This window comes from Tinamus guttatus, unplaced genomic scaffold, assembly GCF_059628265.1.
Source record: "Tinamus guttatus ecotype Peru unplaced genomic scaffold, ASM5962826v1 Tinamus_guttatus_pri_ptg000209l, whole genome shotgun sequence".
Taxonomy (NCBI): Eukaryota; Metazoa; Chordata; class Aves; order Tinamiformes; family Tinamidae; genus Tinamus; species Tinamus guttatus.
In genome coordinates, this window is record NW_028288743.1 from 771,412 (window position 1) to 790,604 (window position 19,193).

At 35.1% G+C, this 19,193-nt stretch overlaps 1 protein-coding gene across 1 annotated transcript in view; it reads right to left on the bottom strand.

Annotated features, from left to right (window-relative positions):
* Window positions 1–19,193, bottom strand: part of MALRD1 (MAM and LDL receptor class A domain containing 1) — a 228,689-nt gene that overhangs the window by 96,868 nt on the left and 112,628 nt on the right. The window contains exons 27-28 of the mRNA XM_088524317.1: window positions 10,432–10,677; window positions 9,492–9,649 (exon numbers count right to left, since the gene is read on the bottom strand). Coding sequence (XP_088380443.1) covers window positions 9,492–9,649; window positions 10,432–10,677 — 404 coding nt within the window. The remainder of the gene's footprint in view (window positions 1–9,491; window positions 9,650–10,431; window positions 10,678–19,193) is intronic.

Here is a 19,193-nt window from a genome sequence, read left to right on the forward strand (position 1 = left end):
GACCAACTGTAGTGAAATTGGGACATGGCAAAAGTTGCACCTTAGATCCATAGAGTACATGAGATATTGTTAATGTGTCCTGTGTCCAGGATGTCCACTACTAGGATTGTGAACTACCTTTTTTCATGCATGCTTGTGCTCATGTACTTGAATATATCATTTGAATTCAGTCAGATGGTGCAGAGTTGTTTGTCAAAAGGCACCTGGTGTTGCCTTTATTTAATGCTGACAGAAACTTTCAGTTCTGGCTGATCTGCATGGAAAAAAAAATGACCCTGTCAAATTTCTCTTTATTTATTGAAATCATAAAAAAAATCTAAAAATGAGATAGATTAATCTGGTCTAGAGGTCCAGACACTGAAAGAGTGTCTCATATAAACTAGATGGAAAGCTTGATAAATTTTTCTTCTTAGGTAAGAATCTGCAAGTTAGGATACTTGGACAATATTTAACTGAACTACAGTTTCAAACATTTCAGTCAAAAGGATCAATCTTTGCTTACTCATCACACAATCATTTTAGAACAACTTAATGCTTCCCTTAGTGCAGTTCTGGGCAAAAATCAGCTTGAAATTGAAGCATGTTAGCCTAATAAGCACTCTTTGAGTGACAGGTATCTTGCTTCCGTGGACAGACAGATGTCTTGGTCATGGGACTAACTTTTATTCTGTGAAGCTTTGACAGTGACTGGTAATGGACTTCATTTTTCCCTTGAAAGACCAGACTGACACTACAATTTCTCATGTAAGAACCATCTAATTGTATTTTTACAATAAGAAATTAATTAGTAGGTCTCTAAAGCTTAAATACATACTCAAATAAAATCTTTTGCCAAATGAAGAAAATTTTGGAATGTTCCTTCCCACTACGTGACTTATGAGTATACACAAGAAGAAAGAGGGTATATGAAATTTTCCTGTTGTAACAGGGAATAGGATTTGATGCCTCAGAAGCTGAGTTCAATGTTCCTATGTCATGTCTAATATTTATCTCCCTTCAAGCAGCTCTCGGAGGTTAAGTTTCCTGACTGTCATCACAGTCCACAGTGTAATTTGTCCACAGTGATTGGACAGATTAACCATGTTGCACCTGCCTGACTGTCTTCTTGAATAGTAGATCTCTGGAATATCTGTACACTTTGTCTGGTACTGAAATGCAGTCCTGTACCATACTCTAAAAGATATTCACATATTCCTATTAGAGCATTCTTTTCCATTTGGATTTGTAGAAATATAGATCAGATTTTCTGAGACATTGGATGAAGTAGACAGACTCAAGGGAGTCAAAACAGGAAGCCTGAAAAAATAACAAGCTATTCATATAGTCAAGGTTGGATTACATGTTTTTTAAGTGGCCTTGTGACTTGCACCTGATCAGAGAGACATTTTAAGAGGAATATTTAAGTAAGTCCTGTCTCTGTATATAATATCTGATGGATAAAATAATTTATTTTTAAAGACTGTCATGGAAGCAAAAATGTAATTTAAAATTATAATTTACAGTTGCAGAATATATTTTCTACAAATTGAAGACTCATAGCTGAACAAACTGTTATCATGTTAAAGCACTTCACTTTAAATATAAAATATTCAGTTAACCAAAATCTAAATGTTTATTCACTGACATTTTAGAATGTATCCAGTGTCGTACACTGAATATTATATAGTACTATTCTGTGCTTAAACATCCGCAGGAAACAATAAGCACTTTTCATTTGACCTCTTAAAGGTGTTTACTTTGAGGTGATATAAGTCATACTCAGTATCCTCTTGAACAAACTGTAAAATCCAACATTGACAAAGAAAGCCTATGGTGACTGTCTCAATTGCTATGCTGTAGACATCTACTTCTAGTAGCTGGAATCCCATCCACATTGTGACAAAGTACAGTTTAACATCAAGTCCTGCAATTTTAAAATATTTCAGAGAAAAGAAATCTACTTGGCTGAAGAAAATGCAGAGATTTCTTTCTAAGATGTCAAAATGCAGAAATATTTGGTTGCACCACATAAAAGCAAAATGATAGCTTGGAAAACAATCATCAGCCAGACTTCAAACATATGAAAGACAATTTGTAATAACTTTCAAGCTATCAAACATAAATTTAAAAAGTGAGAAAGAACAGGAAACTCAGTCCCATTTTCCATCTCTTACAGCATTAACAACAACAACAAAAAAGGCAAGGACCGCTAGAAAAGAGATAATGGAAGAATATCAGCCATGAATTGCTGATGCATAAAGCCTGACAAGGAGTGGGATTTTTTTCCTACGGCAGACTACACACATAGTTCAACATCTGGAGAGCAAAAGGCTGAAAGTTTGAGAGAGAAATATGTTGCAGGAGTATTTACTAGGCTGAACTAATCTCCAGAAGCAGTTCAGTGGACTGGGGCTGTAACTCTAGAAGTGAAGATGCCAATTTACCTAAGAATTATGAACAGAAAGAGCTATAGTATGATTACACAGGAGATCAAATCAGGAACAGAGTTTTGACATTTTGTTCACAAGTGATGCTAAATATTTAAAAGAAAAACAACATTTATGAAGCTAAGAAATTGTTATTGTTACAATTAATGGTTTAACAGCCTAATAGTCCAAACTAGTTACAATAATATACACTCATAGACCAAATTAATGCAGAAAAGTCAAAATGAAATAATTAAAATTGTTATATAGGAAAAAGTATGCCTAGTATTTACTCCTTTTCTTATGTTATGGCCCTCTGACACTTCTTTAGCATTGAAGACTGACCCTAAAATTGTCCACAAAAAGAACTCAGGATGGATTTTTGTTGATTTAGCAGCAGTAGTCTGAAATCTTTGCTAGTAGCCATATAATGTTCAAGGTGTTGGAGAATCTCTACCCTTATAAGTGTTATATGTATATATTCTTATAATATATACATATATTCCTCTGTATGTAATATATTCCTCTGTGTATGTAAGGTTATACAGTCTTTCGCAGATATATTATGAATCTGTCTTCTCTTATATTGTTTTTTCTTGTATGCTTTTATGCAAAATATACAAGTTTGTACAATTAACAGCATGCTGTAAATTTTATAATATTATATCAGTGTTTCAAGAAAGGAAAGCAGATAAATTATAACACTGGGACTAAAATAAAATAAGCCACCAGAATCATACCTAAGCAAAGAGACAGAAGGATAAAGAAAAAGATCTTTTTTCTTGGGTAACTCTCTGAATTTTCCAGTGTTAAAAAAGGGGAGGAGAAAGCAAAGTAGTATTATCTCAACTGAGAGAGGTCAAGCAAAGCAGCTGGCACCAACTGGCTTTTCTCGACTCTGTTAACAGGAGCAGAAGATTAAAGATTAGTTTTAAGGGACTGAATTCATTAGCTAGGGAGTTAGCAGTTAGATTATAAATAGTAAAAAATTTAATAATGTGGCGTATTGCTTTATTTTTTTGTGATTTTGCTCCTATACTCTGAAGAAAACATAATATTTTACTCTTAAATCGTGTCTGTTGATGAAAAATATCTCATCTATGGCATATTATTCCTTTGAGCACAGTGAATCCATCATCCGGCACTGCCTAACTAACTCCTGTGAACAGGCTGGGGAGCTTCTGCAAATCTGCAAGCAATTCATCAGAGACCAGCAGTGGCCTTGTCACAGTCAGGCAACACAGCCGTCATGTTATGGACAGGCATCTTGTCATGGCAAGGAAGATACTAAGAAGAAGCTGAGGTCATTCAAAAGTCCCTGACACCAGTAGCTACTACTAGCAAATGATAGCTGTGCTCTGGTAGGGTTTCTGTGTGCAACAATTTCACAACTCTTTTTAAAGAAGCTTTTCATCTTTCATTTAATTTCAATTTAATTCATAATGCAATGGGGGCAACCAACAGGTACACATACAGGCTCCCGAAGACATAAATACAAGTACTAAATAATACCTAAGTCTGATTCTTTTATACAATGAATCAGAAACAGGTACTTTCATCTTTCTGAAAAAAATACACCAAAAACTGAAACAAGATTGCTTCCTCTGAAGCTACTCTGTATTCTAAGCTAAAATCTAAAAGTGATATAGTTTCTCTAAGCATGAAATTTAAACTTTTCATGGTAAAACCATTTACTGATTTGTTAGAGTAATTTTAAGCGCCCTACAACTTGGTGCTGCAAGTCTGGTTCAGATCAAAGACTACCATGAACCAGAACAGCTTAACAACACTAAAAACAAATGAACCATGAATTAAAATAAAAACTGTTTTAAAGGAGACTAGAAAAGAATTTGTGTTCTACAGTAAACAATAATACCACTTCGGTGTTTACAGAAGTTTTGCTGATGCAACATCAGTTCGGTCTATGTTTGACAGCAAGAAGACACTTCTCTGGGTAGAAGACCAGATATGAAAAAAGATGAGAAAGGAAAAAAAGGCCAAAAAAAAAAAAAGAAAAAAAAAGCATATTCTTCCACCCTTGTTGCGATTAAAGAGGACTCTTGGAAAAGTTCAGGATCTTTTTCCAGATGAGTTCATAATCTGGAAAATGAGATGTTGTCCTGGGATTTCAGGTGTGCTAAATGCTATATACTTTCTGAAAGTTATCAATATGTGCCAGGTTACATTGTGCATAATCTTTTTTTTAAATATATACATATATATATAATAAGATTTATTTAATTCAATTTTTAAAATTTCTTATTTAGAAGCAGAGATACAAAAATGTCCAAAACTCAAGTTTACATCCATGTTTTTGTATAAAAAGGACATTGTCACAAAAAAGTCTATTCCAGAGTTGGTAAAAAAAAAAAAAAAAAAAAAAAGACAGATGATTTTCATGTCTGTTGCTTCAGTAAAAATCATTCAATAGCAGCTCTATGAGCCTTAAAATACCTTTAAGTGTAGCATTCAAGAGAGAAAAGGAGAAATGCAGACTACTGAACATCAAAAATACAGGAAGGCTGTAATTTTGCACAAGACAAGTTTCTCTGGATTTCTCTGGAAAGTGTACTATGTCTAAGAGGGCAATTGAAAATCTACCCATTTTCTACACTGTTTGAAGAGTGTTTGGAGTGTGTTTTAGTGTTTAGCAGACCCTCACATAAAACCTTCAAGCAGTTCTTCCTCCAGCTACATGGAGGAGGTCAGATAATCTAGCTTTGAAGGCTACACCAACTCAATGAAATCTATAACTTCTATGTTAATATGAGGAGTTGATTATTTTTCATGCAGTCAGAGAGAAGAATCAATGAAGACATACACAACTTATTCTAAGCTGAGAGGCATAAAAAGTTGTTTCCTTGGACTTTATTCTTGAGTGACTTCCTATAACGGTAAGTAGGGTCGATGTTATTGATTTGTAAAAATTTCATTTTAAATTACTTGATCCTAGAAATATAAAAGTCCTGAAGAAATCAGCTATCATCTGTAGCACCTGTGCTGCAGGTTTCCCTGTTGATAGAAGGATAGGCTGCTCTACTAAAAATAACCAGGGAATTAGAAAAAGCACCACAGGCTGCCTGCACCTGAGCTATGGCATGTCCATAAGATTAGTTCTCTCCCTGCCTCCTTACCTTAGGCCTGCTAAAAGCAATAAGAAAGCAAAGACAACAGCTGTGGCAGAGCATGGCATTTGCTGAGAAGCTGCAACAGTCAGGTGACCAGGTCTGTACTATATCACCCTGTGAGCAGCTGGAGGAGCTGGCTGTGGTTCCAGCCGGCTGTTGCACTGGCCAGGTGGGTCTGTCACTTTGGAGGTGCTGATGGAGCTCTGCTGGCCAGGATTGCTTGTCCTCCTAAGTATCATTATGTCTTTGCTCATTTATAACTGGTCAGAATTAATTCACTATGACAAATGCCTGAGCAAGGCCCTCTGGAACTTCTAATAAGATCCCATATATACCAGCCCTGTCACAGTCAGTGGAGGCAGTTACCAATGACTAGTTTCACCTTCCTTGTTGTTTCAAAGAGTCACTCCTAACAATATTCAAATCCTTATCTTTCCTAATGACAATAGCTATGTTCAGGACAATTAACATTCATCACACAAAAATTAAGTTGAACAAATAGTTTTATCCACTTGTTATTGTTCCTTTCTCAATGTGACATCAAAGATTTGCTTCTCCTTGTGACAAAATCAACCTACGCAGAACAGGAAAACATCCTCATATCAGCAGCACATTACAATGTTTGTCTGTTCTTTCGCCTATAAATTCTTTCTTGCCTCTTTAGAAACACATTTTAAAACAACATTCTTTTCTCTGGCTTTTAAATAAAATAACATATGAGTACTGAGTGGGAACCCCAATGTCACTGTCAAAGCAAGTGTGGTGTATTCAAATTACTCCTGCCACACTTTTTAGCTTCAAAAATGTCTCTTACAGATTGTATGCTCTTGCAAATGTCACAGAGTAGAATTAACTCAAAATCTTACTGCGGTAGCCATGTTTTGATGATTATTTAGATATTTTCTGATAATATTGCATTTGCCATGTGAGCTTCTGGATGGCAGATAAACACTTTGCAATTTCAATGGACAGTAAATTAGATATTGCGTTCTCTTCCATAAGGCAGTCTATAATACACAGCTGTAATATCTTTCATTTGCATATAAGGTGAGGGCTTTGATTTAAAGTATACAGTATTTTTGTAACTAGTTCAGCTACCTATCAGTATCATTTCGATTAGATTATATTCCACACAGGTTTACAACAATATACAGGTATATTCCACTGAGGTTTACAACAACAATATGTAGCACACCTTCAGAAAAGAAAACATTGATGGTAGAGAAATTCCCTTAGAAATGTAATTTGCTTTCTCTAACTACAAGCTGCAAAACAAAAGCTTGGGTTTTGCAGAATCTTCCTTATAAGCCAGCAGCTTTATAGACTATACCATACTCTGAGATACCATTTCAACAGTATAATGAATAGCATGTTTAGGCTACCTAAAAGTGGAAAAGCCCTAACATCAAAAAAAGACATAGAATGAACATAATTAAAACAAACAAACAAAAATAAACAAACAGGAAAAAGCTTTTTACCTTTCGATTACTCTTTCTCTTTTACTGTAATATCCAGGGTGAGGAAAATATCTTCCTTACTCTCTCCATAAGATATTACCTAATTTTGATATTCTACCATTGTTGTATATGATGCTCACTTCCAATTCAGATTCGAGGCGAAGTGATGACTTTAGCTAGATAGTGTTTTAAGCTGGGAAACCTGTGCTCCTTCCTGGCTCTCTGGGTCATGTATTCTGCCTTGTCTTTTCAATCAACCACAGTCTACAAATCTGTTTTCACTGACATGAACTTTGGTCTAAATCAAGAGATACTCAAGTGGAGATATAATGGAGATATATTAGTTTGAACTAGCTGGAGAACCTTCAGTATGACTTCACATGGCCTTTTCTCTGATGATAATCTCAAACGTAAGATAATTGCCATTTTTAAAGGCTATAAATATTGAATCCAACACTTACAAAACCATTCTCCATCTATTGTTGTAAGCACTGATTAAATCTGGATCTTTGCTCTTCAATAGCAATCGGTTGTAGGGTCATGAGATGGCAGATTGATTAAAAATGAAGAGTTCCATATTTAAAAATGATTTTGAGATTTACAGTATTTCAAATGCAGCGATAGTTGAGTCACCTTTGATTGTCAGAGCCTATGTTCACAGGTCTCAGTGCCTGGGGGTTTGCTAAAAGGTTACCAGAAGTAGTTGCTTGTGCATGTTAATTGCACTGCATACAATAAAAACAGAATATAATTATTTTGCTGTGTTTTTAAGAAAATTGTTTTAATTGTGATATATATTCAGTGTGATTGTGGCTGTACACAATCAACAGCACAGCTAAGTGTAACATTCTTACATACATAATACAATTAATATATATTTTGGACGAAAGCTAATTTGGCAAATTTGTTTGCAGTTAAAATTGAGGATACTTAAGGAGCTCAAAACTATAATATTTCTGCTCTGCAAGATATATCATTGAGTAAAAGACCAGGAACATAATAGGAACACTGAACTATGTTTATTTTTTTCTAATTCACTCTGAGTAACAGGATCTATTTTTGCTTTTTATCTTTCAATAGATTACCAAAGAAAAACAATTTTCAAAAAACAGCTATTTTGCCTCCTTGCCTGTTTCATGTATTTGAGCTGTTCTGGGAAAAACAGTTTTATAAATTCACCTCATGATCCACACACCTACTTGATGTCTAGTCTGTTATCATTTATACGTATTTGGACCAGTCCATGAAAAAAAGATCTTTTAATGACTATAAAGGGCTCCTTGTGTTATATTTCAGATGAACATATCTAAGTTGTGTTTTTAGATGTTGAAGACGACAGAAGTGTTGCAAATATCTGAATCATTCTTTTAATTCACAAATTATTTGAGAATTAATTTTAGTAATTTATTTCCAAGGACAAAGTGTAATTTGAAACTGAAAATGATGAAGGCAACATGTGCACCGGAAATAAAACACAAATATGTAATGAAGTATGCCAAAATAATTTTTATCCTGGAATTTGATAAGAAGTATTAGAGAAAGAAGAGGTAATAGACACATAACAAATAAATTGCATGGTTGATTTCTACTTGAATAATCCATACTCTTTGAACACACAAACTTAATTTTAAATACACGAACTCTCACTTGCAAAGACTTCTACTACATGTAAAAGTGGTACATTTATTCATTATATTGAAGCACCATTATAGTGCACTGCGGTGATTTAGAACACACAGAGAGATGAAATACTTGCTTTTGCTGTATTGGTTACTAATTTAAATCTTTTATTTGAAATCACATTATGACTTAAAATTTGCTTTTAGATTGCTTTGCTTTATCTTCAGCACACAACAAAGGGCCACTTTTCTATTGCAACCAAGTAAATTTGGCTTTTGCTTTTGTTGTGATTAATGTGATATGTCACCCCACGTTTAGTGAAGAAAATGAAATTCCTAAAGATAACTGTTCTTATATTGTGTACCTTTCTGTGTAAGAACAATAACAATTTAACACAGAAAGGTTTGTGAATTTTCTTCCAGTTTGTGTTGTTTTTTACATTATTTTTTGTGTATGTTATACTATCAGAACCATAGGGTTATGGGCTGATAGATAAAAAATAAGTATGACAGCAATAAGACAAAAAATAGATCTGGCATAGAGAGGATCAAAAAACAGTTGGTACAAGAGAAAAGGCAAAGTGGATTTAGGAGCCTCTGAAGTTAGATATAAAGAGATCATCTGCATAATGTCATTTTTAGCTCTTTTGGAGAATATAGTAATTTTTGTTTATTTTGCACTTGAAGTACTGAAAAGAGGTTTAAAAAGATCTTTTGTGATGCTTCAGAAGAATTTGACGTTTCAGAAGAATTTCAGAAGAATTTTTCAGAGAGTGGTTTTGTAAAAACTTCTTCGAAAGATTAGATTTTTTTTTTTAAAAAAGGATATTTTACAAAGACATAGTGCTGAACTAAGAGATATCTGGCATATCTTTTGATTACCTTAATGAGAACTTGAATACGTCCTGTGGCTTTTGATGATATGAAGTACCAGAAGCTCATCACACAAGTCTTGCTTGACTCCCTCCACCTGGAACTCTTTATATGGGCTTTTTCATTTAATAGGCCTGTTGGAGTAGCCTCAAGATACAGGAATTGTCCTGAAATTAATGTATACATTACTGAAAATTGTTTGGACTATCAAATTAGATTCCATGACCAAAACTCAAAAAAACAAATGCAAGAAGACATAAAGCATGCTTCCCATACACTTCATATATTAACTGAAACTCTGCTTAGGGTAAAAGTCACCGGATTACTTTTCTTGTATGCTTTTTTGCAACCTCCCATTAGGACATACTTCACATATGATTTATCAACTTGAAAAAAAGATTTTTTCTCAGTTAAAAAAGCACTTTTGCCTTTATGAGTCCTCTTTAACTGATTTTCAAGGAGAGATCAAAATATATTATTGCCCTGTAGGAAAAAAAAAAAAAAGCTTTTTATTATGTTCTAGATATCTCTGTTGTCGTTCAAAATCAACAGAAACGCACAAAATACTGTGTGCCAATTCAGATTTTTCTTCTTATTTTTCAGAATATTGCAGCATGGGCTGGGGCTTCCTGAAAGCACAATCAGACTCTGCTAGAGTGGAACCTAGTGGATCTCAGAGCTTAGCTTCCTCATTCTTGCTCTGCGCTGCCAGATTAAATGCAATTTTTCTTGCTTGACACATACAATGCTATTAAAGAAGAAACAATTGAGAATCAATTTGTCCTAACCAAAGTCATTTTAGAACAGTAATTAATATTTTGATGCTGACCTACATATTTACTTAAAATGACATCCGAATTAGATGTGTAGAACCCTTCTGTTGCTTCCTAAGGGAAGCACAAGAAGCTCCATGAACACAATTACATCTTGCACGTAGCTTACCACATACCAATCCTGTTTCCAAGCGTGTGATCCTTGGGAGGTCTCAGGCTGTGCGGCGAGCCGACTCCCAGCACCCAGTCGAAATTGTCTGACAGGGAATTTTGCCAGCCACATCTGCCCTTCTCAAAGGTGCAGGAAGTCCCACATTCACTCTCATCCGTATTATCCCCACAGTTGTCTACAAAATCGCAGCTTTGTTCTGGTCTGTAACACTTGCCGTTCTGACATTCCCAATAGCCATGTGAGCAGGGGCCTGAAAAGAGAAGAATAGGGCTATCCTGGTGAATCACAGTGCTATGCATTCCAGCAAGGTTACTGCAAGGTTACAGCTGAGACAGTTTGATATTTAGAAGGAGGAGGGTGGTCCAGAGCAGTTTCATTAAAAGCCTTTGGTCCCCCTGAAGTGCCAATCCATTATCAGTTTATTTCTTTTGTATTTTGTCAAGAGATTGCCTAAATAAATGACTGTTTTCCTTGTAAAGCCTCTGAGGGCAAGTTCCAGGCGAGCATTCCTTCACTAACAAAGCTCTCTAGTCTGACTTAATTGCTGGCATTCTCCTTTCATGTGGTGTAGGATTAAACCATTTCATTTCAGCTGCAAAGTTGAGCTTAGTTTAGCAGCCCCAAATTGGGAGAAAAACCTTTTATTTTAACCATAGAGGTTTGCCTTTTAATGGATTTTTTTTTCTAACAAACAGGATCAGTGGGGTGATGCTGTCCTTTTTTGTGTATATTCCTGGCATTATTGAGGAATAATTCTGCTATTGTGCAGCCTAAACATTGTAGGACTCATTTCACAGGATCCATTTCCAAGCTTCACATTTTCATTTCAGATCACTTTCTGCAGTACTTTGGATATAAAGCAACTTCTTCAGTACACCCTCTAATCAGGAAGACAAACAAGAACTTAAACAACTCCCATCCTCCCCCATCATTTCCCCATTTTCCATTCTACTCTGCCAGAAATAAATGCACATACATTGATTTTATCTAGGAATTGGACTATCATAATATTACCTTATCAAACATAAAATTGTCATATGCACACATACATGTCATGTAAGTACTGGAAGAATTTAAATTCATTAGTAGTAAAAAGCACATGAGGCTAAAAATGTTGGTTTTCTACTCGAGCTATCCTAATTAATTAGAGAATCTGACAGAGATAAATGAGGCTGGTTTTCATCAAGGTCACAGAACAGGTTTATTAAAAAATAAAGTAAGCGACGGTGCACTCAGTTGGAGTGCTGGCAACCTCCCTTCCTGGAACTGTGTGTATGTAAATTACAAAGGGCCCAAACTAAGTGAAAGAGTATTGTCACACCTTGTGCTGTAGACTTTGGATGAAATAAAACTAAGCCTGGAATCACTAGATCACAGGAAAAGAAAACAGGGCTTAGTACTTCAGTTCTCTCTTTTTTTATTTTTTCTTCCTAACATAGACTTATTTTTTCACAAAAATATGAAGTATTAGAAAGTCACAGAAATATCTAGCATCTTTTTCAGGGAAATTCTTCATTTTCATTTCATGACCTTTTAGTATTACAAAAGCATGTATCATGTTTGCTCTGGAAGACTCTATATCATTTGGCTTTGAACAGACAGAATGAGCAAAAATCCCTGGACGGAAAGGAGTCAGCCAGAACAGAGTTCAGATGATGACTGAGAAGGGTGTAGAGCATCAGGCAACAGTCTCCACAGCTGGATACAAAATGCTTCCAGTGACTAGAAGCTTCTAGCTCTCACTATGATGGGAAACTATGAAGTTCACAGTTGTAAGTGTATGAAAACTGTGATTTACAGGAGAAAATCTGAAAATGGTCTTTGCCAAAATAATGGATTAATCACACAGATATACCAGTCAGTGTCTAATTACTGAAGCCTTAAAAACAATTGGAGCCTCCAGAAAATACTCCTCTGTATCAATCTTAATGCTAACTGCAAATTACATAGAAAAGCTATTACTAGAGATATCTGACAGTCATTCCCATTCAGTTGTTATTCTACTGACAAGCAGGCAGCATGTATATCACAAATATTTGGAGAGAACCACTCTTCAGAATTTCAATCATCTGTTCTGTTTTTCAGGCAAACATATATATTTGCTATAAAGTTTCTGCCTAATATAGATGGCATCTGTTTTTAGAAGCTAGTTATAATAATCTTTGGATCCTTTTATATGTGATTGCCATGAGAATTTAAACATAAATTTTATTTTCTTAGCAAACTACTAATTTAAACTCTAGGATACAGCCTGTGTTTGGGCATACTTTTCACGCTCGTTATCATGATCAATAATTGCAATAATCTTTCTACACCATTTTAAACTCCCTCTGTAGGGGTACTTTGCTTGCAATTTCGTGTTGAAAAACATGGAGTTGGAAAGTGGAACTCTTTGTTATCTGAGGAAAAAGAAAAATCCATCTTGAATCCTGACATGAATGAACCTTTTCAAGCATGCGTAATGAATGATATTACACTGTCTAACTGCGTTGGTCAACGTGACTTGTTTCTGTATGCACTTCCACAGCATACTTTCAGTGCAAATGCCATACTTCTAAGGCTTTAAAACTCATCTGTAAAAAAAAATAGTCTTTTGAGCTCCCCTCCTTTCCTCCCTTTTTCTCAGTACTAACAATGCAAACATAGAGGCTTTGTGATGACACTGTATAATACAAACCGAGACTTGCGGGCATTGTAGGATTATTTAATTGAGAGGAATGTCTCCTCAGCAAGGCTGAGTAACTTTCCTCCATACTGTGTTTCTTAAATTATTAGCAGGTAAAAATTTTGCCCCCTGTGGTAACTGCATCCACACCCTAGGCTGTAATGGACCCAAAGGAACTATTAGTGTCTTTCAAATCAATAATCTTTGAATTGAGGAGGATTTACACAATAGGAAAAAAAAAAAAGCTGACCCAATCAATTATTTTAAATATCCTCAACAAAATCAACAGAGGGAACACATATTTTAAAATATACAGTTAGGGCAAGGATTAAAAATCTTTGTTTTAAAGATGATGCTCTTAAATATATTGCTGTGAAAAATCAGCACCTACAAATGTTGAGAGAATAATCTTACAAGCAGAGCATGGTTTATCTTCTATATTAATGAGATTTTTCAAAAAAATAAATATTAATGAAGGTAACATGAAATACAGGTTGCAGCACTGAGGCGGAACAGAAGTAAAGTATAGACAGGATGTGCACATTAAGAAACAGCATCTATGTGTGTTATTCATGTAAGTGTCTAACTTTGACAAGAATGGCTGTGTTCTCAAATAAGTAATTCCATAGGGGAATTTTCCAGGAGGTAAAAATGACTCTTTAAGCTTTGGAATCAGCCTATATCTCAACAAAGTTTTCCTGTGAGTTAGCTAATTTTTCTACGACTCTGTGTCATAGTATTACATGCATAGCTCATTTTGCTCCTCTCTGAGCAGTATTCCGTCTTGCCTTCTGGCACAAGGCACTTATTTTGAGCTAAGCCATAAAAAGAATTTCACTTCATACAAATGCTTCATAAGAACATACAATTACTAGAGAAACTAGCAGAAATATTCTCATAGATCCTTGGAAGCAATCTACTCTGTTCATTACAATCATCTTTTCACTTCCCTCATTTTATTACTGCCGACAGATCTATTGGTAGGATGCCCTTGCCAAATAAGAAAAGTTTAAAGGTCCAAATGTAGCCATCTGTGACTACAAAGATTATATGTGTCGCTCCTCTCTGTAAACCTGCAGCAAGAAGCAGCAGCAAAATAATTTCTTCATTGGAGTAATTGCCACCCAGGCAAAGCAAATTATCACTATAACTGAATTTCATTGGCAGTAGAGTTCAAAGGACTTGTGGAATATTAGAAAATCTAGTCCAATTCTAAGTGCCCATAGGTTATATTTTGGCACATTCACATTGTGACTTAAACTCAGGATCTATCTTGGCTTTAAATTTAGGTTTGTCATGTATAACCTCAAGCCCACACTGAGAGATCATCAAAGCCTGGGATTCAAAACTTCCTTGAGTTGGAGAGTCCAAGAACATCTGTCATCAAATGTGTACAGCCAGTCAAGAAATACCCAGAGTTCAGGTTTCATTAATTGCAGTACCTGTACTTGGGACATGGGGTACTTGGGACATGGGGTACAGTTGACAATGTGAAAGATACTTATCTCACATTACAGACATATCACACACAGCCATCAGCAGTACCAGTGACCACTGCATTTATACAGCATTTCTACAAATCCCTTTCCATTTGTCTTTTACATTGTGAGTTTCTAAAACTTATTTTAAGTCTTGAGACATCTTGTGTATGAGTTAGTTATTCATAAAAACAGACTAGATAGATATTACTGATCTACTTCACTATTCCTACACTTTTTCTTCTAAGGAAACATTTTCATCTTAATAATTTCTGAGACTGTAATAAGTAAGTATACACTCAAAAGACATAAAGCAGATGATAAGATATTCATAGCAAAAGTCTTATTTCTGAACCAACGGTCACCACAACCATGTTTAAGAAGTCTCTTTGAAACCATCATTAGCAAAGACACATAAAGTTATGCTCGGAAGAGGTAAACAGAGCACATTTTCTCTTAAGGGTATGTTTCCAAAGATAAGTTGGACTGGGAGAGTTAAGCAAAAAAATCTATAGATAGCCAGGCTGTTTCAGTTAATCAATGCATATATAGATTTACTGGATAGTAATTCTCAGAAATCTGTAATCTTTCTACATAGTATCAGTGGTTTGAAATGAAAGATGATAACTGACCATAGTATACACCATTGAACTAGATAGGGGAAAACCATTAAAAAACCTCTTTTTGTTCGTCAGATATTTCATTCTTTGTACCAAATACAAACACAGAGGCCAGAGTAATTAATCAGCAAGCTAAGACTTTGACATGCCAGGGAGAGTGGCTTTCTAGGTTATTCACATCTCTGATTTTTCCCTGCAACAATTATTCCATTATCATTCTTGCTCTAAGTTGACATTACTGTATGACCAAACCACAATATTAGTTACAAGAACATCTTTCCTCAAATATCTCACCGTTATAACCCAAGGACAGAGCAAAGTGCTTTCATCACAGCAGATGATCCACAGCTGTAATGACATGTCAGCACAAGAATGTGAAAAATGCACCTTGTTTCAAAAGAAAAGCTTTGGAAATTACCAGGATTTTTAAAGACTTTCAGAAGCTGAAGTGCTTGAAATAAACAAGCTCATTAAAAATTACTAGACATTATGAGTTTTTTCTCTGCAAATTGTTTTTTTCTAGGACTGAGTGTGAGCTGTTGAGTTTTAGGCTTTGCAAGTCTCTCAAATATTTTGATACATTGATTTGCATTCCGATCAATGCAAGCCAAAGTTGCAAAAAAAAGCCGAAACAGTTTGAGTGTGTTTGAGGGCCTTTGAGAAGAAATTGCAAACCTTGTAAGTTCCTCCTTTGAGAAAGGGCTGACGAAGGCTTCTCCAACAACCCAAACTTTCTTAATTCATTTATTACCTTGTCCTTTTACATGTATATGTGACAGGATTCCTTTCCAATAATCACATCTATTAGTATGAAACTTCAGAACCACTACAGTCAAACTTGTAAAAAGCAAGAATGCCTATCACTTTTGTCCATTATCACCTCCATTCAAGAAAGAGCACTGCAGTATCTTCAATACTTGCTTTTTTTTTTTTTTTTCCTCTGTGCTGGCACATTTATTTCTCATTAAAGGAGGATGTTTATTTATCAGTCATTCAATATTCTTCAAGAAATATCAATTCTGTGGTATTTAGTGTGCCCTACCAGGGTGCTCTGCTACCTCTAGGGTGCACAGAAATTCTAAAGGATAAAAGAAACTAAAGACAAGATGGGTACACAGTCCCTCTTCATACCATGCTGATTGCATGCAGTATAGGCAATACAGAGGAACTGTAGAAACAATTTTATAAAGAATAAAAGCATTTGTCTCAAGGGCTTCAGTGTATGTGAATGTGCATTCATTCAAGAGAAATTTTTAAAAAAGAATCTTTTGGTTAAAGATAGTCTTGCTAGATCTTTTTATCTCCATTATTATAATATCGTTATATTAATAAAATCAGTGGTATAATTAGCACATACTCATGAAGTGTCCAAGGCTCTCAGGAAACCAAAACAAGATACAGGCCATGAAATAATGGTAATTCTTGCATTAACCAGATGATTCAGGTCTCCAATCTAAAGACACTGACACATCGGAGAGCCTGTTCCAGCTGCATATACGGTTAGTTGGAACAAGGCTGTATCAGTTCTTGTATAAAATCCGCCCTTTCCAATGCCATGTTGAAATTTAAAAGCTACCTTTTTGATGGCAGACATAGAAGCACTACGCCAGATTTTAAGGAAAGCTTTTCTAGAAATAAGAGTCCCCATCCTGTGAATCTTTACTATGTTGAGATAGTTTGGTACTGACTAACCTGAAAAGTTTACCTCACTCACCTGAGTTTCCTCTTACTAAATAAAATGGAATAAAAATTGTTTTCCTTGTTTCAACCTAAATTAACTAAGCCTAAATACTCACTGCCTGAACTCCTAATAAGGGTACAAACAGAAGAAATACTATTTAGATATGAAAAACATGACCTTAAAAGGTCCCAGATGTTTAAAAAATCTTCTTTTGTTTGTGACTTTTAAGACATATGCTTAAAGTCTAAAAATATTTTGGTTGTGTATATGCATTTTCATGTCAAAAGGTTTAATCTCAGTCCCACAAGTCCACCTCTCTCCCCTACAGAAAGAAGACCTACAAGCTCTATGCCAAGGCACATGCAGTTATCTTGGTGCCAGAGCTCTTGAAGGAATCTAGTGAAGCTGCCTTTGGAGGATCTTCAGCTTAACTTCAGGCAGTAGTGTGCCCCTTAGAAGCACAATTCAACAGCTCCCCTAAACTACATTTATTACTTTACATCAGATATGAAACCTTGCTTGATCAACTAAATGTTAGTGCTCAGCTCAAAGCCAGGATTGATGCACAGCTGACACCACTACTACCTGAAGACATTAAAAAAACTTTAGTGGTAAAGTACAAAGTGGCTACTGACTGTATTAAATATTAAGACCTCAGAGGTATCTTCTAGGAATTGCCATTTTCTTTGACAAGTTAAATACTAAAAGGTGATCCAAGAATGGATTTATATTAACATAGAATTGTCCACTGTTAAAAGAGGAAAATAAAAAATGATTTACGTGTATTATCTGTTGAGAATAACTAATAATTCTGAATGTCAACCTGTTCGCCTTAAAGGAAATTGTTCTGGAATATTTTTGCTTATGTTAAGATAGGATTCAAGTGTGAAAGGACTGCTATAAAAACCATGTGGCAGAATTTCTATTAAAAAAAATACTCTTAAAACACAGCTTTATTTAAATTCTTCAGCAATACTTGACTAAGAATCAGATGTAGGAGTAAAGGCCAAAACTGATCAAGGTAAATGTCTTGCCCTATATGACCCTTTCATCTCTCATTACTCAGGAGGAATAAGTTTCAGGATTACTGCATACACTATATAATATTACAGAACTTTTTATCTGTCTTAGAATGCTGTAGTGAGCTGAATGGAACATGATAATCAAAAGATTTTATGGTCTTGATCCTGTATACCTTTATGCCTCCAGTGGAAAGGTCAATAGGAAAATGAAAGATATCTTATGCTTGGTGGAAGGAAAAGATTTTAACAAACTCTTAAACATTCAGTACTCCAAAGAAATATATACCTTTTAATATGGTAGTCTTTTAACTTCCCACTGCATTACAGGCAAGTTTATTCTTAATCAATGAAAGAGAAGAAGATGAAAAACACATCTATAAGGTGACGCAATGCCAATACCAAACATTGTATTTGGTCCCTACATACTACAAATGTCCCTAATACCGTCAGTATCTCCTAAAATTAAGTCATTCTGTTTCTTATATTTCTCCAAACAGCTGGAATACATTTTGTCAACAATTAAAACTTTAAAGATTTTTTTCTTATTGATTATATTCATTTAATATCTGCCCAATGCAGTGCAAATTATGAATTCCCCAAAGTAATGATAGCTTTATTAACAGTACCTCTGCTCAGCATCAGGAAATAAAGAGTTCATGTTTAGCAGTGCTCTTTGAGATGAGAAAGCATTACCAGGTAAGCTTAATATAAATGAATGAATAAGGAAGCAAAAGAAGGGCTTACAGTTGGAGAGAGAACCCTCATTTATTAGCTAAAATTTACCTAAGCTTGATCCCACTTGAGAGGAACCTGGATTTTAAAAAATATTGCTCAAACATAACCTAGTTCATTGTAATGAAAGGTAACCAGATCAAGAAAATCTTTTGCTTTTAACATGATTAGATTGCTTTCTCTATTGCTGCTATTGAAGCCTATTTTTTCAGTCTTCTGATAAGCACTGAGCTTCCAGTATATCCATAGTCAGTTCAGATTCTTATCCCAGCCCTGCCCTTTTTGCTCTCCTCCACTGGGAAAGGAAGGAAAGGAAAATGTAGAAGAAAGTGTAAACAGATCTGAAACGCAAAGCAGCACTTTTCCTAAAACTCATATTTATATAACCCCAAACTTCATCTGAAAGTTCCACGCAGAAGCTGAAGGCTTTCTTACACCTTTCTTTGAAACCCTAACCGTACAACACTAGCTAACTTTGAAATACAGAGAGGTTAATTTACAGCTATGGATGCGACAGAACCATGAAAAAGACTGCTTCTGTGGTCTTTTGAAGTCAGGCATCCAAATT